Below are 27,551 nucleotides of genomic sequence, written 5' to 3' on the forward strand. Positions count from 1 at the left end.
TTTTCAAAATTAAATCTATACCTATTCTGTTACAAAAGGTATTTGTTTAGGTGTTCGAACGCGTTAAAGTGTACCGCGATTGCGCGCGTGTTGTGGTTTGCGATTTCGAACATTCAGAGCGAGAAAAGAATATATAAACAACGATAATTTTTTTTTAATAAATAATAATACACGTAATAATTAAGAAAAGATTACTGTTATTATATATTGAACATGATCATTATGCAATTTAATATATTATTGAATTTTAAGCCGTTAATGTTAAGGAGTCAATAGTGTTTCTTTGTATTGTAAATTTAAAATCGTCTTATGTATTTGTGTGTTGAACAGTATGCTGTGTCTTTTTGTAACCAACATGGTGGGGGGACAGTTCGTTTTGAATAAAAGTCGTTTCTCTCTTACATTTATTTGTCAGAATAACAGTACTATAATATGCCTATTCTGTGATAAAAAAAACGGCAATTATTAATATACATATTTTAGTCAAATCGACATTACCTTGACATCGTTATCCAATATACAGTAGAAAATACTATATCATAGTCCAGGTTATAGTATGGCTGTTGATATTGCAAAATGCTTAAAACAAATCAAGTCCATATGGGTTCTTCTCTAGTCTTGTTCTATATTATAAAATAGGCTAAATAAAACAATTTCTAAGCAGAAAAATGAAAATGACTATGCAAGTTATTAAAAAATGAAATTAATTTAAAACAAATTAGAAATACAAATAAATAGATAGATGTTTTGTTTGCTATTTAAAATTAGTAATTATTAATGTACAGGTGGGAATGTTTGAATTTTTTTAAGGTTTCATATTTGTCTAATGTAAAATGCAAATTACTCATCTATCTTACCAAAAATATGTTATTTACCGCTACAGGCCATAACAAGTGGTATGTGTTGGAACTCGGCAAATAATTTTAATATCGATGATCCGGTATTAATTCCTAAACACATTTTCATCTGACTGACTTAAGTTTTCGTTCCCTGTGTTATAAATTTCCTCCTCATTTCCTCCTGGACGAAAAGATTTTATTGTTCGAATGAAATTCAAATAGGCATTAACTCCGGTCCCTGCTTTATAGACTCAATATCATGTAGACCGAAATGCAGACTTGTAAAAATGTTAATATTATAGAACCTTGCCTTTCATTTTATACTATTTTTATAGCTTCTATAAAGAAAAAAGCTTAGTATTTTCGCTAAGCTATTTTAAGTATTTTAGCTATTCACGTTTTTCAACCATTGTAATTCTGTATTTATTAATCAGAACTAAACACGTTTAAACGACATAATTTATTTTTAATGAGTTTCTGACATTAAAAATATTTGTCGATGAAATTCTTGTTCGCCCTTAAGTTGCATACGACAATTATTCACAAAAGCAGCTATCAGTTTACTTAGCATGTTAGTTTGTTTGAAGTAACTGAAAAACATAATGTTGTATTAAGATGTTCAGTCTTTAGTAATTACTCGGGTGTGTTATTAAAGGTTTCGGGGGATTTATAAGGATTATAAAGACAAAAGGATTAATGGCTCTTGGTCACCGACAAACAAATTACCGTAAAGAGTCAAAAACTTTACTAGCCAGAGTATATTAAATACCAGCTCAAAAAAGGCAATTAAATTTTTTTAGTAGCACATAATTTACGATAGACTTTCCCTTTTTTTAACTTAAATGGTTGCAGAGTAAATAAAGACATTTTAATTAAGTCAATAGAGTTAATATAAAAAATAAATCAATTCGCTTGTAAGAATATAATTTAATAATAATATGCATTAATTATTTTCCATTTTAACTGAAACTACATTATACCACTAAATATCTCGCTATATATTATGTAATGTATTTGTTTTTAGAAATCTGATGTATTATTTTTTTTTAATAAAGAATTAGCAGATATTCCATTAGCAAGTAAAATCACAAGTGGAAACCTATTTGAAATAAATAATAATTTTCATATTTTTTTTGTTTAATTTATAGAAATAAGGCGTGGAATCGAATAGAATTGCTTGATAAAAACATTTAGAACAAATATTGTGTTCTGTTATTGACTTTTAGGCGTATGAAGTGTTATGAACTTAACACACAAACTTAGTGTTTACAAATTAACCTACATAGAAAATATATATTTACTATTTTATCATTTTTTAAATATAATAACAACAAAGCTGAAAATATGAACACGCTGCTGAGCTACTGGATTTTTTTGGGTCAGAGTTAATCACAAAAGGTATTTTCTATTAGTTGATTTAACTAGGTAACTAACTAGTTAACTTTTTATTCAAAAATGTACATAGTTATTTTAAAATCAAACAAATTATGAGACTTGAAAGGTGGGGTAAAGCTAATTTCTACAAACGTTTACTTTAGTTGATTCGACAAGTTGATATTATCTTTTAACATCAGCATTCGTTCAATTGTTTTTATAAATATAATATATGGTCTGCCTTCAACTGAAATAATAGTTAAAATAAAGCAGCACGAATTTTACAACAAATTGTTGTTGTGTACATATTATGTATAGTTACCAGAGGTTATATCCACTAGATGTATGACTAACATTTCCTGGAACTTTTTTGAAGTATCAATTTGTTTTCCATGTTTACGTCATTTTTTTCACTATTCATGAGCACTTTTGTCTCGGATAATTTCCCCCTCTTGTCTGGTAAGTTTCTTTAGTTATGCAAGTTATTCTTAAACTCGACGAATTATCTTATGGCGTTCATACCATCTGTATTCCACCCATTCGCTTTAAGAATTTATATATTTTTTTATTAAGTAGATACCTTCCTATAAAAACATTTATAAACATTTTTGTTAAGATTGGATAATTTAAAAAAAGTATGAGCTGAAAAGTCATTGATGACAAATAGTTTTCGAATATCCCTTAAGGTTAGGGTTGGCCACTTAAAATAGCTCATCTTTGTTAGATTGTTGTTATTATACAACACTCAGCGATTCAATTGCGGTCATCGAAATTCTAATAATAAAAACTGATAATGTGATAATTGAATTACGGTTTATTTACTGATTCATTGACTTCGATTCTCTTCTTATTAAATTTGCTTGACAGCTATTATTATGAGCATTTAAAAATTACTTATATTATTTGCTTCCCTTTATTTTTAAAAGTTAATTTTACAAATTTCAAGAAATTTTCTGTCGTAGGGGTTTTTACTAAAATTTAAAATATACTTAAAGTTGTGCCACCCAGCATTATTCTAAAATTCATACTCCGATAAACTGGAAAGATTTTTCTTGTAGAAGTTTAGTAAAAATATAAAAGGAAAAAAATAACATCACTACAAAACTAATACCTTCTTAGCTATCGCATCCAAGCTAAAAATGTCGTATTATTGTTTTATTACTTTTGTTTCCCGTTGACTAACTTTTGTCACTTTCCATTTTTTCTTTTGATTTGACATAATTATATTGAATTAATTTTGTGGAATCACTATATTATTGGCATATGTGCCAACAGCTAAAAGTAACTTGTCGTTAGTGTAGAAATTAATTACCCCTGACACAGTCTGTTACTTTGTTGGGCGGTTTGCAGGTGTACACACTAAACTTAATCTATTTCTATTAATACCATAAACTAATGTGTTTCACGAGTGTTGGCCGTCAGGGCAAATAATCCTTTGCATAAAATAATTAATTGGCGAACGGGGAAAATTTTTAACTTCGCTGCCTAGCTGAAGAGATATTGATTTTATGATTTGTTTGTTTAATATTATGTAACTATTTAAGGCCTAGAAATTCTTGTCCAGTCGGTTTTGGGACTGTTCTTCTAAACTAATAATTATTAGTAAATATTTATACTTCTTTCAGTGCACTCCTAATGCACCGTTTGTCCGTTGTTCTTAATCTTACTTACTTTAAGAGGTACAGTTATTGTAATAACTAGCTGTACACCTAACTGGTAACGGTTGTCCATTGGGGCTTTTTTTTTTTTGCTACAAAAACAGCCTACGAAGAACCTCATTGAAAATTAATGCAGGTGAGACGTCTTCTTGATAGTTCACCACAAGACAGTCGGTGACGATTGTGGTGGAGATTTATGCGAAAAGAACGTGACGTTATTTTAAGTCCGGGGTTATGTAAAAAGATACCCGCAAACGACGTGGGCGAGCGTTGGGCATTTTGTTTGTATAAAGCCACATTAATTGCCCGTTAAAATTGTACAGGCGACCGACCGTGCCTAATGCAGAAGTATTAACAGCTGCATCAACGACGGTCTTATAATATAAAACAAAAGCCGTTTCCTGTACTCCAGCCCGCGACCGTTTCGGCTTTTGAGTAATAGCATTATTTTCCCAGAAGAAATCTCCACCAAACAATTGCAGCGTTACCATTTCCTTGGAAGTGTAAGCAGCACAACCCACTAATGTTGTCATACCGCTGTAGGGTATCTTCATGTATTCGAGTAAAAAAAAAATCAAACTCTGGTTAGGGTTAAATTGAAAATACCACTATAAACAGTATTTTTTTTGAAAATTCAGTAACTTTAAAAGAACAAACTCTATGTATGAAGAAAAAGTTAAAAACGTTCACGTGCACTAGATGCTGACACATGAAATCAGGACACTTCACAGATCTATGATAGACCAAAATAAAAAAAAAAACCTATATTTTGTCAATTTTTTTTTTATAATGACTCGAGACTGTCATTACTCACAGCTATGAGCCAGTGAACAATATCGTTATTACTAACAGTCATGTGAACAACAATATCGTTAGAGCATAAGATGGGTAGGCATTTGATATAAAATAACAGATTTGTATCATTATTATTTTTGGACATTCTGACTTAAGGCGACGTCAACATTTCCATCGTATTTACCATAGTAACATTTCCACTCCAAAACTGGTTGTAAAAATTATTTTATATTGACTGTTTGTTGGTATTTGCATTTTTCTAAACAATAAAAATCAAATCAATAAAATATCTAACCTATTTTACCCATACTGTTATTATTTTAATTATCGTATTAGTAGTAAACTAATACTAATACTTTATAATAAATGCCATACGAATTAAAAAATAAAAAGCGTTATAATTATTTTTTAATTTGTTTTTACCTACGTCGTATGGTTCTTAATTAAACTAATAATATGCACTATTAAAAAAAATCGGTCATTTTAGATAAGCCGAGTACGCCCCGACATCACTTAACGTAATTACTCAATTACAGTAGATTATATTATATAATATACTATTATTATACCATTAAAAAAATTATACTGTATATACGTATAATCTACATATAATGTTATAGTGAAATGTCCCTTACTATTCAAAGATGTGAATAATATCTACAACAAGCGCCTTATTTTTCAATTGTCGTGTGAAACAATTTTAAATCTCGATAAAGTACCACAACAATAATAACTTTAAGGCGTTTTTATTTTTATTATTGTGAAGCAATCTGTATAAATGAAAATTCAAAATTGCTTAGCTCATAAGTAGTAGTTATTACGTTTTGATGTCTATGCTGATGATTGAGATAGTTTTCAATTTCGTTGGTACAAAGTTTTTCACCAAAAACTATCTTTTAATAGTGAAACTAAGCAACTTAGTAAAAGTAACTTTTGCTAAACGATTCGGCGAATAAGCTGCCACACACACACACATAAACACACCACTATATTTCTATACCTAAACATTAACTTCTGTCATTAATATGTTTTTTTCTTTGCATTGAATAGCATTTTGTCGAAAAGTGTGAAGTTTTCTTAGACGTACTTCTTATAATATCATTCAACAGAGTACTAGTAATTTTTTTTAACTTTTAGTTAGTTCCAATTTTTTTTTTAAAATCACCCACCTAAGACCGATGGATAAATTCATACTACTATTGTCATGCATTATGTATAAAAAAAATATAATAACTGAGCTGTCGTTAATACTCAAAAAATATCGTGAAAATGTCTTAAACATTAGTTTTTTTGCTGTCCAGTTGAAAATATTTTGATTTTTAATCACAGTTTACGTTGAAAAATATAAAACAATATATTGTTTTATATTTAAATATTTGATAACATTTTATTGATGAAAATGGATCCTAATTTATGGGATTTGTAATGTTAATGTTTTTCCAATAAGTTGATACCAAGAAAAAACAGTGTATAACATTAGAAGCATATTTATATAGATCATAATTGGTAATTATTTTATGATTAATCGCTGGCCAATATTAATACCGGCTAACAATGGAAATAATGTATACATAAAATAAACGATTTATAACGTCGTTTCTGTGTTAGAACGATCAACGGTATTAGATTTATTTCAATAAGAACTGCTAAAAAATGGCTAGACACAGGGGAGCATCTAAACATAGAAAGCGAAGATGGGACGACCCTTTCTGTTTTCATCAGAAGCTTTTTAACGAAACCGTTTGTCAGCGAGACCGCTCACGACCGGTATGCTCACCAGACGGATTCTTATACTTTGGTCGTCTTATGAGGAAATCCGAACTGAATTCTTTAATGGATGGCGGCAAACCGAGAGACAAAGTCGTGGAGTACGCCACGAAACCACAGTAAGGTCATTAACATGGCTGTTATGTGTACAATATAATGTATAAATATTTCCTCCTTTCCCAAGATTTGCATTGTTGCCCATACGCGAACAGTGGACGGTGTTAGCTCTCTGCAGCTATCTCCTCGGTTACGAAAGGGACTTGAACGATCCGGAGTGGCGAAAAAAACACTTGTCGTATGTGATGCACATCGTGCTGGGAACGATCAGCTACAAAATAAGCAAAGCAAACATACACGAGGCGCTCAATTTCATTGTTGAACTTGTAGAGAACATAACCAGAAAGAAGCCCGTGGCGCGTTGCTACAACCGAGACGAATTCAAAAATATGTGTAAACAAATTGATTCCACATTGTTAAAAAAAACGGAAGAAACCAAAGATGCGGCCCGTGGAAAAACGTTTGGTGAAAAATACATAAAAAACGATGGAAATCCGAATGGCGGCAATGTTAAATTAACGCCGTCGAAAACTACCGCGTACAAGAAAATACATCAAACCGACATTGACGGCAACAGATCAAAGAGAGGCGCAGCCGGGGCCGGCGATAGGAGTATTAGACAAGGCGGTAAAAAAGCTGGCAAAAACGATGCGATAGGGTTACTCACCGAACGCGTAGTCGAATGTCTGAATAAATCATTTCCGAAGACTGAAAAGAAAACCGTGGAAGAAAACACTGAAACAACCGACACAGATGGAACGTCTGAAATACTTGGAAACCAGGATAGGTTTCCAGACGAGCCCCGTGGGCAGGAAGGCCCATTTCCTTTGAACCAAGACAAAGAGGAAATAGAATTTGTTGGGAATCGGTATTCCAAAACAACAGAACCGACACGCACCACTCATTCCGGCCAACGTACAGCGTGCAAAGACGACGGCACAAATGAATTTGAGACATTTTGCTACGGTAAGTAATAAAGTAACACGTAGAAGGTGCAAGTACACAGGGACGGCGCTAGGAAGTATTCCTGGAGAAAGGAGTCAAAAGAAAATGCAAACTTAAAAACTTAAATTAAGTTTTGAATATCCGGTTCTTTCTCCTTAATTTACTGCACTCAATATTATAATACGGAAAGCGTATTTAGATTGAAAAATGTCCCGACCTAGGAGGCAGCCATTTTGTGCACTAATTTCATACAAAGTAAAAATGCTACGTTACTTTTCCATGATAAATATTAAAAATGTTAGATTAGGTGATGGTAACACCTTCAAATCGCAGACTATTTTCATGTATTTGATAAATCATAGAAAAAAACAATAAATATCACAGACAAAAATAATAACTACACAAAATGGCAGGCTCCAAAAAGACAATACGCGTTCCATATATTGAGTTCAATGCCACACTCGTGTATGGTTAATAAAATTGATGGGTTATCGGTATTGAGTATGTGTAATTATTTCAAAACCAAAATGTGCCGTCTGAAACGACTGAATTTGCCGAGTGGAGACTGGAGATCTAATATATCCTCCCCACACACCCCTACCACTTCAAGTTCCTGCCCTGCTTGTACGATATTGGGTGTTGTAGTTGTTTTTATTTTTTTTTATATGTATTTAAACGAGACAGAACGCCAAGCTATAGAAGAGCGTGTACTTTGCGAAGAAGTGGCTGATATAGTGGAGAGATATAAACTGGTTGTCGAGAAAATGAAAACCAAAACGGCGTTCCCTCGGAGTAACCATTTTGTAAAAAATGTCAAACGTTAAAAAAAGAAAGTAGAACACTTACAGGTAAACAAATATCATAATTAAAACGTTCAATTCAACATCTTCTGCGACAGCTGTTGTCCCACTATTGACCACAACTGACTGATACGAGTATTGTTGTTTTTAGCGTAGCATGTAATGAATCTTCAAACGACGTTGATGACGGTTAGGTGACAAAGACAAAATGATCCATTGTGTATGGCAACAAGAAACGATAGAACATGCAAAACTAGGAACGCATTTGACTGTGTTTGTCTTTGTTACTGTGTTTTGAACCGAATTGATTTTAACCGTTTTGCTGTCCAACGGCCGTTTGAAATAATTGTTTAACAAGGAAAAAAGAAAAACACGATGTACCGTTAGAATAAATGGCGATTACATATTATATTTTAAACGACCACTTTAAAGTCACTTTAATATCAAATTGTTTCGCACTCAATGTGTTAGGTTGTCACGTTGGAGTGCGATGGTCATTCATCTCTACCAAGTTTAGCCTTTTTAGTAAAACGTCTTAGCCGCGACTAGACTAAGTTATGTTGGTCCTTTGAGCCAAAGGCGTGGGAGGGAATTGTTTCAATAGGATTCCATACACTTTTTCACTAAAGAGTATGGTTAAATATGTAGAAAATGTTCTGTGACGGTTGTAGCTTGTACCCGGTTTTGTTCGATTGTCCACCGGCCAGTTGTCCATTCAGTAACACAATTTCAAGAATCAACTCTGTCTAGAAAAAACTTTGAGCAACCCATCAACCAGATACTATGCAGTTGTGTACAATATATATATATATATATATATATAAATAAGTGTAAACGATAAATGACTTCAATTGCTTTATTAGTATTTATATCATTATTACATTTATTGTTATTTTCATCATAAAACTAAGCATATTATAATGTAATTATTTTCAAAACAAAATGAATGCCTATCAAGATAATTGTGTACATGTATTATTATTATTATTTTTTTTTTTGTAAACATTCTGAAGAAATATACAATTTTTATTAGTAGTTATGGATCTGACTTTAAAGTTTAAATAACATCAATAAATAAATAAATCATAATTTTACTGTTCACCGCCATTCAACGGCTGCAACAGTTCTTCCACAGATATATGACCGTCGTGGTTTGTGTCGACGAAATTTTCCATAAACACTCTCGCTAAATTCTGATCGTTTGACATTTTCTTTGAAATCCACTCAATCGGAATGCTGAAAAAAAACATAAGTTCTTACCAATTTTTTTTGCCAACTTCAAAAAGAAAATGCCGGTTTTAGGAGGAACTTAGCGTGGGATTATTATAGAGATGATTCGGTGAAAGTTTTTTTCACAGAAAGTTCCGAGGAAAGTTTTAAGGGTCCACATTGTCGACGCGGCTTTACATATGTTTAAGTGATTTAAAACTATAATACTTTCAGATTTTCAATATCTTATTTATGGAATAATTACAATACATATAACTTACAAGAGGGCAGAACAGCGGATACAACGGCGAGAAAATTGTATAGGTACACTATCTAATAGCATTTATCGCTTTTATTAAAAACATGTATTATTTGTTCAAATTCTATAATTAAAGCCGTATAGAAGTAAATTGCAAAAGGAAGTGAATTAAAAATTATCAGAATAATGATACTAAAAATAAATACATTTATTTGTCTTTTTATTAAAGCCTTTATTAATAAAAAATAAAATAAATACATTACACCGACCAAAAAATCACTCATCAGGATAAAATTATGTACAAACAAAATATAAGAAATTAACTCTTATAACTTGAGAAGTGTTCATTAAAAACTGTTAAAATCGACAAGTCATTGTTAAAATAAATAATATTTTAGTTAATATTTGGCTGTTAAAGCCTTGGTCCTTTATAACTACCATCAAAACAAAAGTTTTTTTAAACTTAAACACTTAAAACTATATAACATTGTCAATTCGGACTAGCTTGAACAATTATTTCATTGAATAAATTACTTGTCTATGAAATATTGAGAGCTTTGTGCTGGCGTGAATAGTACCTATACTAATAAGGAATTCATTGTGAGTGGTAGGCACTTGGTAAGAAATATATATATTTTTTTCATTCGTCTTAATCGCAAAATCCCTAACACTTAGTGGGTCCTTTTTTTTTTTGTAAAACTTTGAGGTTGAGCACTAAACAGCGAAAATCCTTCCCTTGTTAGTGGGTCGCCTAAGGGACAAAGTACATAAATAAAATATATATACTGGCTTTTGTTCTGGACCTAGTATGGATGCGTGGTATAGTCGCCATTATTTTCTTCTTTTATTAAATATTATTTCGTTGCTCACATATCAAAAATACTACTACATGTCATATAGGTATCATATATATATATATATATATATTTATCCCTACTCCTTGTAAATTCTCTGGCAAACTTTCGTTTGGCCCTTTCAAAACACACAAGATCCGATATCCGCATCCGACGACAAAAATAAATTTGTCAATAGAAAATGTTTTTTTTATTCAGTGCAAGAAATGCCGCTAAAGTATAAGAGTGTGACATTTTTCTTGGCCGAACAAATAGTTTTCAAAAAATCAAACAAATATTATAACTATAAAATATTTTCTACCAAACCTTAACAGGGTATTTCAAACGTCTTTAAATGTGAGGATGAGAATCAAAAGAGTACAAGTGGCTACTATTAAAGTTCAAATTCAACTGACTGCGTGTGTTTCAAGTCAATAACAACTTTATTTTTCTGAATGTTGATTCGAAATGTTAAGTTTTAAATTAGAACTGTTACAGTTTTCCGATTAAATACCGTTCCTACCAGTTTAGAATAAAATATTGGTTTTTTTTTAAGCGATTTTACAATACTAAGTTTTGATCAAACTTTCGATCATTCCAAGTGTTCTTTTTTGTCAAACTCAAGAATTCAAAATAATAATAAGACAACCGATTAAACCTTATAATGTCAATCACTGGACGTGCTGTGCATAAAATATAAGAGAAATCACAATAACGGTGGCGTTTTGAGTTAATACAATTTATGGGCTTCTTCGCTAGTGTTCCTGGAACTTAGGTCATACTAATGTTACAGCTGAACTTTGTAGAATATTATCAGGAAAATAACCGGAAGTCAAAATAATTAACCCTCCTCTGACTGTCGAAAATAATAAATTATAATTGTTGCAGCTGTTAAATCAAAGTTAGATAGCCATCTCAAAAGTTAAGCAACTAAAACGATCGAAGTCGACACGGACAAATGCAAATTAATTTTACAACACTTTGGACAACTCATTGACCTAAAGATAATTAACACAATCACAATTGAAATGTAGCAAAACTATAGTAACAGACCATAAGGCGAGTTAATAAAACATATTACATTAGTATGGACAACATGTTGTTGCCTACAATGTCGTTTTGTCAACGAAATGTTCAAGCATACTTGCCTATCAAACACATTTGCGACGATAAAGGTGCATGGTTGAACATTAATTTTCATTATCTATGAACCCACCTGCTTACCCTTTTCTATTAATCGCGGAACAGTTGTCCAAAATTAAAAACGTCAATAAAAAAGTGTCAATGTGTTGTAAAAATGTGCATATAAAAATCAAGTCCAACTCGAAAACAACTAATATTGTATTTTTATAATTTATTCTATGTATTGTTTAATTATATTATAATTAGTAAATGATTATTTTTTATAAGTTATAAACCTAAATGTTTTTTTTTAAACTATTATATGACATTATAACATTAAATGGAGCATTTCTTATCTGAACATTTTTTTAGCTATACATATTTCTCAACTAGAGATTTTTAATTTTGGACATTTCATCAAGAAATATAAACAATTATTTTTATTTTTTAAGTTAAAAATATAAATAAATATATAATCCCAAATACTTGGATATGTTTTATAAATGCGTCACGATTGTCCTCAACCTCTTACCTGGTATTATAATATTACCAGCACGATATAAGGCCTAATATTCAAAACACTCACTTCTGTTTGATGGTGTCTTCGTTGAAAATCCTTGGAAGGTCAGCGGGAGAAAAGTTTTCCAGTAAGTTGTCGTTCCGTTTGCCAAAACCTCTAGCCGTGGACAAGTCCCTGTTTAAGAAACCTCTGATGGCTCTTCCTTTGGCTTTGTTTTTGTGTTTGTATTCGTTTTCATTGGTGTCGAAAATCGAATATGATGCGACCACAGTCAACATCATTAATGTTATTGTCAGCAAGAACAGACGCATCGTTTCTGTTAAACGACTATACGATTTTCTCAAACGGTTTTGCGTGTTCACCTGTGAAAAAAAAACAATACACTTTGATTACGCCGGTTAAATGTTTTTTAATATTATTATTGACAATTTTCCTCGTTAAATGTTTTCTCTCAATTAGTGTGTAAAAACAAAATATGTTTTAAACAACTAATCCAACCCGAATAAGTTATTATCAAACCGAAATGTCAGACGACTCACGTTGTAGCTTGGCTTTTTACTTCACTACTTAACCAACTAAATCGTGTTATGCTTATACGGCTTCGATAAAAGCGCCGAGGAGCGACTAGTTCTCTTAATCCTAGTGATTTATCTGTAGAATAATTCACACACCAACCCAATGCGCCATTCATAAATCCTGTGTCCATTGTCTTTAAACATCTCTCTCTTATTGTCACTCGCTCGGCATCGCTCATACGTCAAATCCGTACTTAATGGCATTCTATTGTAGTATGTTTGACTTACTATATGACTTATTAACGGCCTAACCTATGGTGTATACGTATAGTGATATAAAACTAATATAACAGTTGTGCTCACTACTACTAGTTTTCAGTACGTATACAAGAACTGTCGTAGGGATAAATAATAGCATATCATTCTTTTAATATACCTAAAACAATTTTTTTTTTCTTGTTTGTATTTAAGATACCATTATAAAAATACAATGTGTAACACAAAGTACTAAAGAGGAATCGTTCAATTATTTGAATTGCAAGCTCGATATTAATAAACACTTTAGATAATTACCTACTAGAACATTTAATTGTATTAATTTTTCTTCCACACTGGTCAGCCCTTATTCAGAGACAGTTATAAGTGAAATGAGAACTCTTTAAGAGTCATTTGTCTCTCAGCTTAGACTCCTCTGGAGATACACAATTAGTTAAACCTCTTTATAAATTATTAAATCTTTACAGTGAACACTTTTTTCCCTAGTTTCTATCAAGGGCCTATGATTTTGTAATAGATTTTACAAATTTGGGATAATGGATATACATTTTTTTAACTTGCAGAGAAGCTAGAAAGAGGAGTTGTCCCCCTGCCCCACCTTGTGGGCACCCTTGGTTACTCATACCATATAATCATACATGTTGTTTTCATAATTTGTAAATAATGTATACATTCATATATTGTCTTAAAGCCAAAATATGCAATTATATCCAAACACAATTTTAGATTCGTGGCTTTATGATCAATATGGATTTGGGAGACATTTTGTACTACACTAATGATAATACTTCTTGTTACATATAAATACATTTTAATATTTCGAAATCTGCTGTTTAAAACTAAAAATAAAAAAATACTATCCGCTCTAACAGCTAAACAAAAACCGTGTCGCATGAACGTTAATTAAATCGTCTAATGAATCAGTTCGTTTACTAGTTCATTAAACATCGTTTAATGTCTCATGATTGGTCCATTAAATGTTAATAAACCATTAAATTTGGTCAAACCATTACATTTGTTTTTGTGCAACCGACCATTCAAATAAAAATCTCTTAAAAAATAGAAAGTTATAGCATAATATATATATATTTTCTCATCTAAAACTAACTTGCAGGGCTCGCACATAAATATACTCCAAAAACCTAAATTACCAGAATATACTAATTTAGATAGGGTTTTAATAATACTTGACTTAAGTCTTTATTAACATTAATCGTAAACAATAAATGTGTTCATTCAAATCGCCTTTATATCATGGTCAATGACATAAACTACTTGGTTATACATTTGCCGTGGGATTTTTTTTTAAATTTAATATATTTGTACTATCTTTTAGGAATGGCACTGAAATTTGGACTAATCAATTATCCAGATTTACATTAATTTTAAGCCATGTTAAATAATAACCCGTTATCTTAGTTAATACTATTTTTCCAACAATAATTTTGTTTATTAAAACTAATAAATGTATGTTTTACAAGTTATGGCATTTTATAATCGTTCAAACCACGTTCATGGATTTTTTTCCCAAAACACTGCCTATACCTACAATTTATATATATTTTTTTTTAAAGGTATTATTATACCCCTTTATCATCGTTTAAACGCTTGTTGTATAAAGTATATACATTTTACCGGGATTCATAAATCTATACACTGTTAGATGTAAGAGTAATAATGTTTTTTTTTGTTAGATACGAGATAAAATATATATTAATATTTATAACAAGGCCTAAATTGGTAGTAATCAAAATACAACAATATTAAAAAATAATTTAATTTGTTTAAATATTTTATTATATTATTATTGTTATTTTTTTTTCTAACTACTCCGAGGCATCTTTATTAAAACGTAGCCCATACGTCTTTTTATTAATACCTTATTATGTACGTAGCAATTTTTTAATATGTTATTATTGTAATGTTGATGTTCGGTATAAAATATTTTACATACATATTATATTACCATACTATATTTTATTGTATGTCTCGAAAACAATTTATGTTTTTAATAATTAAATTTTCAATGACTGGAAAATATACTAGTATTACTGGATTTCGCTCTATACCAAGCGAGCCCAAATATATTAAAATAATGACTTATAGCAAAAAATAAAACACAAACTTGAATATAAAAATTCCCAGTAAATTACTTTCGTCAAGCTTTAAGTCTAAAACAAAACAAATATCTATTACTAAAAAAAACGTTAGATATAATATACGTTTATAATTTATACCTAGGCGCTTTTATAAAATAACACTTAAAGTTCATGAACTGAAGGGTTGCCCGAGGGATTAAAATAACTGTTGGAGTAATAATGCTCTATTAACACTACATTTCAAAGAGTATCAAAACAATAATAATAACATATATCATTGAACTCTTCTTATATAAGGCAAAAAAAAAAAAAGAAGCCAATATTGTAACTGCGTACTGTTATTTCAGAACAGGAAAAAAACATGATAATATAAATTATACATACACGGTAGTCATATTAAGCTTTTGTAATATGATTTTTTCCCGTATTTAATATTTTTTATCCGCCGTAGATTCGCATCGAAGCGATTTTTTTTCAGAGTTTATTTATCACTCCACAGGCTTGACTTGGCTATAAGTTGCTGCCCAAACAGCAAAAAAAAAACGTTCTGGGGTGTCTTAACTTCCGAAGGTAAACAGATTGTCTTGGCCTGGAGCATCCAAAAAATGTGCTTTTTGGGGAATACAATTTAAAAGCTACTGGCCATAAGGCAGTGGTGAAAAAACAACAAATAAAAATACATTTATAATTCAACTAAGTAGTCGTTTATGATCGGTCCGAACACGCACTAAATCACAACCCCGTTAAGTATAATATAAAATAGCCAAAGTGCATGGCGTTATACCGAGTCGCAGCACAGGTGTTCCATTAACGGTATTAATTATTACCCAGTTAATTTTTTAGTATTCAACAACTTTGTTTTCATATACATATTAATTTATTGAAATATAAATATAAATTACACGAAAATAAAAGTAGAAACTATAGTCTATAAACATTAAAATTACTTTTATGTATAATAATATAACAGGGAATAGCTATTGTTCATCCTTTCAAAAAAAAAAAATTATGTAATGATTTTGCTTGAAACTCTTTTTAGCTAAGATAACGGCTATTACAAAAAAAAAAAATACTGTAACATGAAAAATGAATAATTCTGTAGGAATATAAATAATAAATTTTTAGACCCAAAAACTACATTTGAAGGATCCCTTAAAAGGTTTAAAGCCTCTAGACCTAAACCAAAAAACAAAAATATAACTGTCCAAGACCATAAAGTCTAAAAGCCGACAAAAAGCCACTTTCTCTATAAAAATTGAGACAACCTTTTTAACATTTACAGAATTCATAACAGTTAAAAAGTTATCATTGGTTAAACATTTTTTTTTTTAAATAATTGTAGAGCCAAACAGCTTTAAAGACAAAAAAATTACATTTATACGTTTAAATAATATGTACTATTATGGAATTTATTAGACATAGGCAAATAATAATTAAAATACTATTACTTAAATATTCGTGTGTCTAAAAGGGCCAGTTTCAATTTTTTGTTTTGTAAAAATTAGAACACTCAACTAAACAGATATCTGATATAGTGCCCTTTTATAGCGGGTAAATGTTACTCAGGACAAAAGTTGAAAAATTATATATACAGTTTATTAGAAAAAGAGAGATTGGCCATTTCATACCTTTTCAATAGGTGCAGGTTAACTGTCTAATTTTTAATATTTATAAATTATATATATTTTATACACAGCACACATTATTAATTATTGTTGGAGTTTTGAGCGAGTTGTTATCTCGATTATGTTTGTACCGTTCGCCGGTTTGGGTTGATTTCAAGACATTTTTTTGGAGTATTATATATGTATACATACTTTTGGTATTTAATACACAAGCAAAACCATTAGCTGCGATAGGACACAGTCCATTGTCATGCGACAGCGATCTCGACTTTCAAATAAATTGTCCGCCGACATAATATTCAGACAACATTATATTTTGTTTTGTGTTTCACTTTTATGCGTTAAGAAAATTTGTTTTTGCCTAAATGAATACACGCCATACAACGACTTAACTATTAATTGTACGGGTCGATAAGCTATTGGCAACGGAAAACCAATTACTTGTTTTAGATTTAATCCCAAGTGTCAAGATATGATAAAATGTTTGGCATTTTTAAGCGAAATGGTTTTTTTACCATACATCAGAAACCATTTTATGGACAGGAGTAGGAAGGGGAGTTGCTAAAAATAATTGTATATCTAAAATTTGCCTAGACTTGAACAAATTGTCCATTGGGTGTATGATGAGGAAGATTTGTGCTGGTTTCATGACCAAAAGTAAATTAGATAACGAATTTATTTTCCTGGGTTCGAAGAGTTTTTTTATTTGTAGGATTATTTTTTTTTCATACAAAAACTAAGACAAACAAATAAATAACAATAATAATAAAAAACAATAACACGGTTTTAAAACAACTACAATTTATATGAATCTATAACTTATCACAAAAAAAACCCCATCGACATCAAGAAGAGTTGAACACTTGAAATATAAAACCGCTCGCTAAGCTGTCTGTCATTAAAAAAACCCGAATCTAAAGCGCTTGGATCGTTTACACTATAAGACATGTATCTTAGGCGCAAAGAAAATTGCTCATTTATAAGATCTTACCATGTCCTTTTACGAAGCTTATCGTTGGATTTTAATTGTCATTTGGTATATAGACGTGTCATTTGGATAGCATAACATGCCTAACTATTTTTTTAGATCACTTAACTAGTTACATGTGATTGTGATGTCAAGATCTCGGGATATAGTTGTCATTACATTGTTGTACATATATATATTATGATACATGATTGATATATATATATATATTTACAGGGTGATCCATCTGATAAAAAACACTACTTTTCTAAGAAACTATGAATATTTTGAAAAAAATGTCCCATACCATAAGTACATACACATACTATATTTCCCAACACTTTAAACATTTTTATCTTCATCCCTTATATTTGAAACAAATATGGACTCGTTTTTCCAAATGGAGACATATGTTTTTAACTCCATAAATATTTAGATAAACATTTTTGAAAAATGTTAGCGTTTGAATTTTATTATTTTCATTAATATGTTTGTTTGCTATGACATTGCAAAGATACTACATTTCCTTTATTTCTTCGGTTGTCCAACTGTGTTAGATTTTGGATCATCATTGTTTATTGGGCAAATACCAGTTATGTTTCACCAATATGCAGCGATGGGGTGTGAAGGTTAAGTTAGTCTGACCCATCTCTATACCGAATACCACCGTGTAATTCAATGAAAACAAAAACAGTCTACTTTGGAAAATTATATTGCTGCGTTCTTTCGCGTTTCTGTTTATGTTGACGAGTGCATTTCACGTTTGTTTACCAAAGAGGCCAAGTGCTCACATTTCAAACTAAAATATTAGAGGTTCCAATATTTATTTGAAAAAATTGTTTTTCTTAAAATCTAATCTGTAATGTGTATTCGAGTCAATGTATAAATGTATATATTTATTTTGCAGTTACCTTAAATAATTGCGAAAATAAATCAGAAATGACTTTTTCAGTTTTTAAAATAGCTACTGAAATTACAGGTGTTGTATATATTTATTGTTGAGTGAGTATTATTTATCTGTCACCATAGATTTGGGTATATCTCGATGCCAATTATGCTTTAAAATAGGATTTATAAGTTAAAAAAAAAGTCGAGCTTTTCATTAAGCATTTCATTTAAAAGTTCTATCCTTAACTAACGTTGGCCCAGCCTGACTAATAACAGTAATAAGTGTTAATGCTTAGTGTATCTCCATTTAGTATTAACTTTTCTGTTAACTCATTGTTTAATATTAAAAAAAAATATATATTTTTTCATTAAATTTTGTCTATAAATTTAATTACGCCTATAACTACCATTGAACACTATAATCCTTTATCTCTACTCTTTGAGTATGTGTGTATTGAGTATTGGTCGGATAAAAAAACAAGTATGAGACTGAGGTAGGCGATGAACTGTTAAAAACGAATCACGTTTTGATTGATGGTAACTGTATACTATTATATTCAAATAATTTTTGCCGTTAAGCTATATTTTATATACAGTATATTATAACGTATGAATAACGTAAATGAAAAAACGCTTCAAAAACTGGTTGAGTATCATTTATTATTTAAATAGGAACATTTTTTTATATCACTGTCGCTCTATGCAGACAATATAATATAATTATACCATTTTTTTAATACAATAAAAACTAACTTGTCGGTGGATCAAAATATTGTACAATTTCATTGACAATACAAATTCACACCACAATGGCGTTTCTATAGAAAAAAAATACACTATAATTCTAATAATTTATTAATTTTACTTCAAATTTAATTGTGATTTCAGCAAACATGCCAGCCGGTAAACAGATGAAATGTAGATACTTAACTGTTATGGTCACACAGTCTATTTAAAAAGTCGAATTGTGGTTTTGAAAATCTTATATTGAACCAAATCGCTTTTAATTGAAATTAATTTACGGAACATACCGAAAACTGAGAAAGAAGCCATTGCATATATTTATCAAAACAAGAAAAATGTTACTAAGAAAAATATAAGTATGCTTCTTAGTGGCTATACAATGCCAAATCATTCCTCGGCATGTAAGTGTTCCCAAAGTATAACATATTATAAAATATTGTCAACAAAAACAAGCATCATAATGGTTTTGCCAGAGTTTTGCTAGAAAAAAAAATGCTTTGTAAATTCATTTGATTTTACAAACCAAAATTATTTCTATATTTTAGCAAAACGGGATGTATTGTTGTTACAAAACTTGTTCTTACAGTGTACCATAATTAATTAATTGAAACAAATTATAATTAGGCCTTACAAAGTATATTTTATTAAATACCGAAAGTTTATTGGTTTCGCCAAATCAAAAACCATTGAGACACGGCAGTTATATTTAAATAACTGTCATTTAACTGTAATATAATTATTATTGAACATTTATACTAACATAAATATACATATAGATTTGCTTTAAAAGTAAAAAGGTCTTTTACTTCACAACATTATTGAGTTCCTTAAAAAAGTGTGCAGTTATATTTATATTTTTCTGAGCTCAAATGCGAGGTGTAGCTTTATAAAATACAAAATCTCACTATTATGGAATGACTTAATTTTGTTTATTCACATAACGATTGCTGTTTTCTTGGAGTATAAAAAAGAAAATACTTTAGTACCCACAGGATATTATGCTAAAAGTTCTATATTTTCATATACTCAATGAATTATGAAATAATCCTCGTGGTCGGTGGCAAGTATTTGCATTGACATTTATTAACTAAACTTGGCGAATAATTCATTAAACTTACTATAAAATACCTTTGACGCACAGTCAACGATGCCCGACCAAGTAGTTTATACCTCGGTAAGAACATGGTTTTTTAAAATTATTATTATTATTTCTAAAGCCCGATGCACTCTTTTCCGAGCCCGAATTTTGGCTATTTTATCTCATTATTCCTATTTAAACTGCGTATGTTCTTAATGTTCGGCTTGTTGAAGTTTAACGATAATAAACAAATGGTATAAAAAGGTCAAACGATTTTTCAAAATGTGTATTCGACCTATCTTCGACCTATCTGTATACTATCTTACTTTAAACTACTTTTTATGTAACGGCACCTTAATTAGGTCGGTAAAAAGAAATTGTTTAGCTGTATAAAAAATCAGGTAATTGGGTAAATTTACTATACCGGGCACTTGTTTTTTGTCATCTTGTAGTAGTTTTTTCTACGCCAAATACGAATCTGAAGTCAGAAATCGACGGTCTCCTCTTGTAACGTCAGTGGGCGAATGCGGCGGCGGACTTAGCGCCCGGACAGTTACATAAGAGCCTATTATTTTATGTTATTTTGAAGGGTAAGTTAGGCTCGATCAATTATTATAGATATGACAACTTTAAACCGAGCTCGGCGAGATATTGATTTTGTTTCGAGAAAAAAACATTATCTCGTGTCGGGAATTTTATTTTTTGGCGAACGTTTTCTTTTGCTAATTTGAGTTGATCTTGTATTTGTTTAGAAAACCTTTTCTTTGCAGCAGACGGCGATGTCACGAGACGGACCGTTGAGCAAGACAAAATTATTTAGTGATTTTATAAATGGTCTCTGCGGTAGTACGCTTTAAGTGTCTTCGCCGGGACCGATAGACATATTAAGAAATGAACTGTACGTCTCACATAGCCAACGTACGGTTGACAGCTGTATGCACATTGTGTAAGAGAAGTGGGCAACAATTCGCCTCGGAGAAAATTTAAACATATTATAATACTGTTTTTCAGTTAAAACAAAATAATATCAAATGATACAAAATTTATCGGTGTTTCCACGAAGAAATAATCAAATACTTCGTCCGTGATTGAGATGAGTTGCTATTATTGTATGAGTAATATTATTTTCCTATCATACAATTATAATTATACTGTTCTCTCTTTACGTACAATTTATATTTTAGTATTACAACAATGACCGAAACAAAAATCCAACAAAAGATGTGTTATCTTTAGACGTCAGGCGTTAAAGAACCAATAAGAATAAGACTAATATAAATTTACAACCAATTAGCTAGGTTTAAAGACTAAAAAGCCACGTGAAGAAGCAACTTAAATTTTCAATTAGGTAAACGTGAGAGAATTTTTCAAAGAACTTCCAAGAGAAGCGTGGGAGAGTCCATTTGATTACACAACGAATATCCATAAAAAAAATGTTCGCTTGCCAATGGTGCCAGCGAGTAGTGCAGCAAGCTGTACAATTTGAAAACATAGTAACTACATTTTGAATAATTTTACAGCAGCTAATTTTCCTACAGCCAGAAAATTCACAAAGGAAAAATCCATTTGGTGTTTAAAAAATTTTACTTTCTGAAACCCAAGAAAGTAAATTTTGTTTAAAATGTTTATAAGTATGAGTATAATAAGATTAAGTAGTCAAATATAATATCGATTTAGAAAAAAAAAAACGAAGTACTTATTAACCAAAATGTATTAATTAAAATTTGATCAAAAGGCAATTAATTTAGCTACCTAAGGACAACATGGATAAATCCAAAAGTGATCATCAAACTAAAAGAAAATCAAACAAAATAAATAATGTAAAATTTTAAAAATGAAAATAATATCATAGTTTTGTAATTGTAAATAAATAAGAAACACCACCCGCCAAGTATAAAAGTAAATTATGATTGAACTTATTATGAAAAATATTTCAATCGTTTTATTGCAAACAAATTATTTTTAATAAGTATTATTATTTTTACGAGACAAAATAATGTTAGCGATCGACCAAAAAAATGTAAACACACTTAACATTTGTAATGCAAGTACAAACAGCAAAAAAAAACCCAGCAGTCGTGTACGATCAACAGGTCATTCGACTGAAATTGTCATAATTGCTTAAGCTATAAAACGCTTGTGTTGAAAACCGTTTTATCCGATGCAAATCTACGTAGTGTTTTAGAAGAAGATATCCTTGTAAAAGTAAAAACTGTTATTGCGGTTTATCAAACGTTTTATTCATTTTTTATTGCCCATAATCTTAAGGGATAAACCAAGCTAATAAAGTGCGCAACACATTTTTTTTTTACACAATCGCATTATTCACAGTTCTCGGGGTAACGTCCCAATGATTAATGTCAATAGATACGGCTATTATAATATAAAATTATCCTTGCGGATTGTCGAGGCTACACAACCGACCAAATTGAGTCTACTTAAGCGATAAATCAGCCAACGAAATTACTCCGAATAGGAGCAATAATTTCTTTCTTGTTTACATAATTTTTTTTTTTATGATTTTTTTAAAATTCATATAAATTCCATAGCGAACCAGTAAATTTAATTGCTCCCTCTATTATTAACAAAGTTTTTGTTAGAAATACAATTTTTTTTTTTTATGCATTATTAACTTATTCATTGAAATTTTCTTTGAACTTAACTCGCTAGTTTTGCTATTTTTTTTAAATGTTATATGTATATTACTGCATATGCAAAACTATTATTTATTAAACCTGTCATTTCAGTTATTTATTTTTTCATTTCACATTTTCGACAGTATGGTTTTACCTTTTTTTTTTTGTTGTTGAAAATTATACACTCTGATAATGTATTAAAGAAATGTAATACATTATCCGTATTATTCATGTTTTAAATATTTAAGTGTATTTGTTTTGTAAGTTTGGTAAACTGTATATTGTTAGAACGTAAGTTTTATTTTTTAAATATCGATAATTTTCCAAGAGCAAGCCAAAAAAGTTTAGATTTTCCCGAGGGTATTTGATTTGTGTTTTTAAGTACTTGAATTCTAGGTAAACGTGTATTATGATATTAATTTCTAACGTACACACGATTATATTATTTAAAATATTTCGACAAACGCTTGTTTTAGAAATTATATTTCCTCATTGTATTATATTTATTTTTAACAATAATTTTTCTTTTTTCTTTTATCGAGTGTTTAGTATAATTATGTTAAATAAGCATCTCAATGCGACACCGCCTGTCATGTCAATTAACGGAAACTCCATCTCACTGACAATGGAAGTAAAAACGTCACCGGTTTAATGACGTTATTATGTAAGTGCTGTTATAATCCAACTCGTAAGAAACTGCAAAAGGATGTTGTTAACTCGATTTTTAAGAATAATATCAATTCGGACATTTAGTTTTAACTTTGATGTTTTCTTTCCGGTTAATTGAACAAATTATAAAAAAAGTTATTATTTTTGGAATGTCAAAATTGTTTTAAAAATTTCTGCATACTGTTATGATGGTATTTTTGTACTATTGTGTTGTATTAATAAATATCGCTTAATCTTACGGTCATAGATTTTTTTATCAAAGTCCCGTGAGAGCTACCTAAGCACCCTGCCCCTCTCCCCATTGTGGCCTATAATCTATGAAGTACAGTCTCACGGTCGGTACGGATTAACTATGAAAAATAAAATAGTTTCAACGTTTCATAACAATATAATCAATGGTAATGACTAATGACTAATGTTTACTTGTGCGCAAATTTATCGGTTTAAACAACATACAAAAGGGTTACACGGTTTCCTCGTTGACAATGAGATTAAGTACATATATTATGGAATTTCAAACCAAAAATGTCGAACTCAAAATATTACATAATATCAAATCCTGTCGAATGAAAATCAGAAGCGCATCATCAAAAGTAAGCCCTTACAAAAAATGAATGTATAAAATTCGTTAATTCACTTAATTTTGTTAACCGAATATCGGTTGTAAAAAAACATTTCTTTCCCACCTTTAGGCAATATTGTTAAACCGTTTCTGTATGTTTTACTTGTAAAATATGCATTTAAATTTTTACTCAAGTTATGTGAATGAGAATTCGTTGCATTACAAAAAAAATAATAGTCTTAAGAATTGGCAAACAAAATTCAATTTTAATCTACACTATAACACACGCAGTACTGGTTATTATCGTATAAACCATGTATTCTTAGCGCAAAGTCAAGTTCCCGATTATTTCTTTGAAGTTGAGTTTTGCTGCATCTCAAAATGCCTCCAACTCGCTGGACTTAAATAAACCTGATTGAAATATTCTATCGAAAGCGCAAAGTTTTCGCATAGTTGTCAATTAATTAGGTGTACCTACATCTGAGGACGATACACTATCAACTGAAATGATGATAACTTTGTTAAGTGACGCTGTTTCTAGTCGGTTTTCCCCGTACTACTAGTTGAGGTGTATACAATCAAATAATATGGTACACAATATTATTATCTACAATACTATAACATCAAAGAAACGTCATCGATTTCTCTCTCTACAAGTGCTATATAATCTTCTTTGGGTAAAATATAAACACAACTTCATAATAGAATGCTAATACTGCATTGTTATTTAAAATTAATCGTATGTGTGCATCAAACAATTTTATGTAAAAATGTTACAATCGTTTTCGGTCTTTTTTTCCGGTACTCTTGTGCAGACTTCTTGCAAGTACAAAATGAAAATAATATTAAATACCTACTTGATTTATTCAATCTAGACTAGCTGTCTTATGCATTATATTTTACAATAATATTTCATAGCCAAAAATAGAGAAAATAAAATACAGGAGACCCCCGTATGCATAACAACAGTATACACTGAAACTGTATATTGTTTAATATTATATTATTATTATAATTGACATTTTTCAGCTGCATACTCCGGTAAAACAAGAATTATTAAGAAGTCAACGCTTGTAAACGAAACAGCTGTTTCTCCACTACATCCGTGTCTCTATATTTTTTAACATTCAGTTACTTCTTTATTGGTCTATAGTACCTTTACTTCTAAATCCCTCTGTACTAATCTGCCTTATCCGTTTTACGGTAGACCTTTTTTCAATTCACCCAAACTTTCTCTATCTATTTAGTCTATCTATTTATTTATACTATTGGTGAAATTTGCAAACTAATTTTTATATACTTATTCCTTAATTTATCCAACTCAGTCGGTTCACGATTCCATCTCGATATAAGTGGCTTGTTAACAACGGAATCAGTTATAGTGAGTAATTGCTTAAGTCGAATAGTATAAAAGTAAATGGAATTTTTCATGATTTATATACTTTTTTACAGTGTAAAATAAAAGTTATAAAACCTTAAATCGTCTATTTATGTAACAACTAACACAACACAATCTCATTCATGAGCTTTTATAAATTAAAATACAATTATAAATATTTGAATAATGTTGAGGGGAGAGGAAGTAAACAATTCAATTTTTATGTTAAAACGTTTCAATTTGTAAGTACTTATAAAATGGTTGTACCTTGTAAATGACAAGGTGCAAATTCAATAAATTATTGAATTTGCATATCCTGAGGACACTGTCGTGTACGCAATGTATTATTGACTTGTTTGTCAACGTAATTTTTTTAAATAAATTTAAAAAGGGCGATTACAATAATTCGCACAAGTCCCGCGCCGTACAAAAGGTGTTGTGGAGTTTTTTTTATCAACGTTTAAAACGTTTCCCGGTTTCCCGTGTAGAATACGATAAAGATTATATAGCCTATATTTTTCAATTGTACACATTTTTAAGAGCGGCCCAAATCAATGACATTCGACAGTTTTTTTTTGTATCAATTATAGTCATATTATGTATGTAAGAACACCTATGCAAATATTTTTCTCCCAATTATTCGCTAACTACCTACTAACACACTATTGTCAAAACGGCTTTTGGAGTTAAAAAAAAAAAAAAAAAAAATGCATATTCTCATGACTTACCAGTCCGGACGTGGGCCTCGAGTGCGTGTTCCACGTAGGTGACGGATAGCTACAAGCGGAATGAGACTAACGGCAAAGAAGCAACGCAATTTGTACCAGCGAGCTCGTCAAAGCGTACAACCCCGTCATATACGCCCCCTGACAACCCCTCGGCGGTCAACCGTGTATTTGCCGCGCAACCTGTTGGCGTTTGCCGTGTGAAAATATATTTTATTAACCAGCCGATAGCCCTTTCCAGCTCCCCCTGCACCCCCCCCCCCCAAACTATCCTAACGGAAAATTTTTTTTTTGAAAATTCCGCAATCGTTTTTTGTTCGGGCGACAAGCCCTGATTTTCGAGAAAGAATCGCATAAAAAACAAAAAATACTATCTGAAAATTAAACAAAAACAGAGCGAGCCGGCGGTCAGACGCAGTGCCATATGTACGGTCAAGATTTCTTCTTTTTTTTTTTTGGAAAAATTCATCACGGTGAAAAATCATCAGACTGACGATACGAATCGGTGTTATTGTAAAACTACAAGTAAAAAAAAAACGAATATTTTAATTCTGAAAATGTAAATACAACAAAATTGACCATCGATTAGAAATTAGAATTAGCCCACTCGGAATTCACAACAAAGTCGAGGAAATGGTCAACCACTCTGTGAGAGACTCAAATGGAAAAAGCTAAATCGTTACTTTTACTTAACCGACTTTCGCCCAAACGCCACATGACCGTATGATACACGTTTTGTTATTATAATTAGTACAAAATATTGTTATAAAAATAAAAAAAATTGAAAGTATTAATATTTTTAAATAACTGCGTGGGATAACACCCGACAACAGGTTAAATTTAAGGAGACCACACATAATAATTTTTAAGACAGTTTTTTTTTGCAAAATCTCAATATTTATATAGGTATGTATGGTGCTCTAATAGACATATAAAATTGCAACAAAAAAAACTAATTCAATTATGAATAATTATTTCTGCTCGCAAAATCATTGGAGCGTGTAGACTTCGAAAGTTAAAATATTATGTTTTGAGAACGTTTTTCTCGTCTTTTGTAAGGATGTGGTAAACTTTTAAATTCTCCAGTACTTCCTGTAGACCTGATAAAAAGTAACCGTCATACTTTACACAAACAAATTTTTTTTTTTAAACATCAACGTTTTGTACAACCCTTTACGAGCGAAAATAAAAATAATGACTTGTGGTATAAT

The 27,551-nt window shown here is 30.5% G+C and overlaps 1 protein-coding gene across 2 annotated transcripts; it reads right to left on the minus strand.

The window, feature by feature from the left end:
* Nucleotides 1–9,189: 9,189 nt before the first annotated feature.
* Nucleotides 9,190–26,451, minus strand: LOC126843294 (allatotropins-like). Of its 2 annotated transcripts, none has more exons than XM_050580714.1 (3): nucleotides 26,344–26,451; nucleotides 12,245–12,540; nucleotides 9,190–9,471 (listed from the first exon to the last, which is right to left on the minus strand). In XM_050580714.1, exons 2-3 carry the CDS (start codon nucleotides 12,487–12,489, stop codon nucleotides 9,327–9,329), a joined length of 390 nt encoding a protein of 129 aa, XP_050436671.1. In that variant the 5' UTR covers nucleotides 12,490–12,540; nucleotides 26,344–26,451; the 3' UTR covers nucleotides 9,190–9,326. The 2 variants fall into 2 exon arrangements, with proteins under 2 accessions (XP_050436671.1, XP_050436672.1); XM_050580715.1 differs by lacking the exon at nucleotides 26,344–26,451 and adding an exon at nucleotides 12,718–12,821.
* Between the last annotated feature and the right edge of the window lie 1,100 nt (nucleotides 26,452–27,551).

This window comes from Adelges cooleyi, unplaced genomic scaffold (genome assembly GCF_023614345.1).
Source record: "Adelges cooleyi isolate 19-005CV unplaced genomic scaffold, UGA_ACOO_1.1 ACOO_flye_CR_arks_rails_tigmint_CR_PRNA_574, whole genome shotgun sequence".
Taxonomy (NCBI): Eukaryota; Metazoa; Arthropoda; class Insecta; order Hemiptera; family Adelgidae; genus Adelges; species Adelges cooleyi.

Excerpts from the sequence above, each read along its gene's own strand:
- LOC126843294 (XM_050580714.1), bottom strand. The coding sequence starts at position 12,489 with ATGCGTCTGTTCTTGCTGACAATAACATTAATGATGTTGACTGTGGTC. Across the intron at positions 9,472-12,244 it reads GAAGACACCATCAAACAGAA|CATTCCGATTGAGTGGATTT; the intron begins GTGAGTGTTTTG and ends GTTTTTTTTCAG.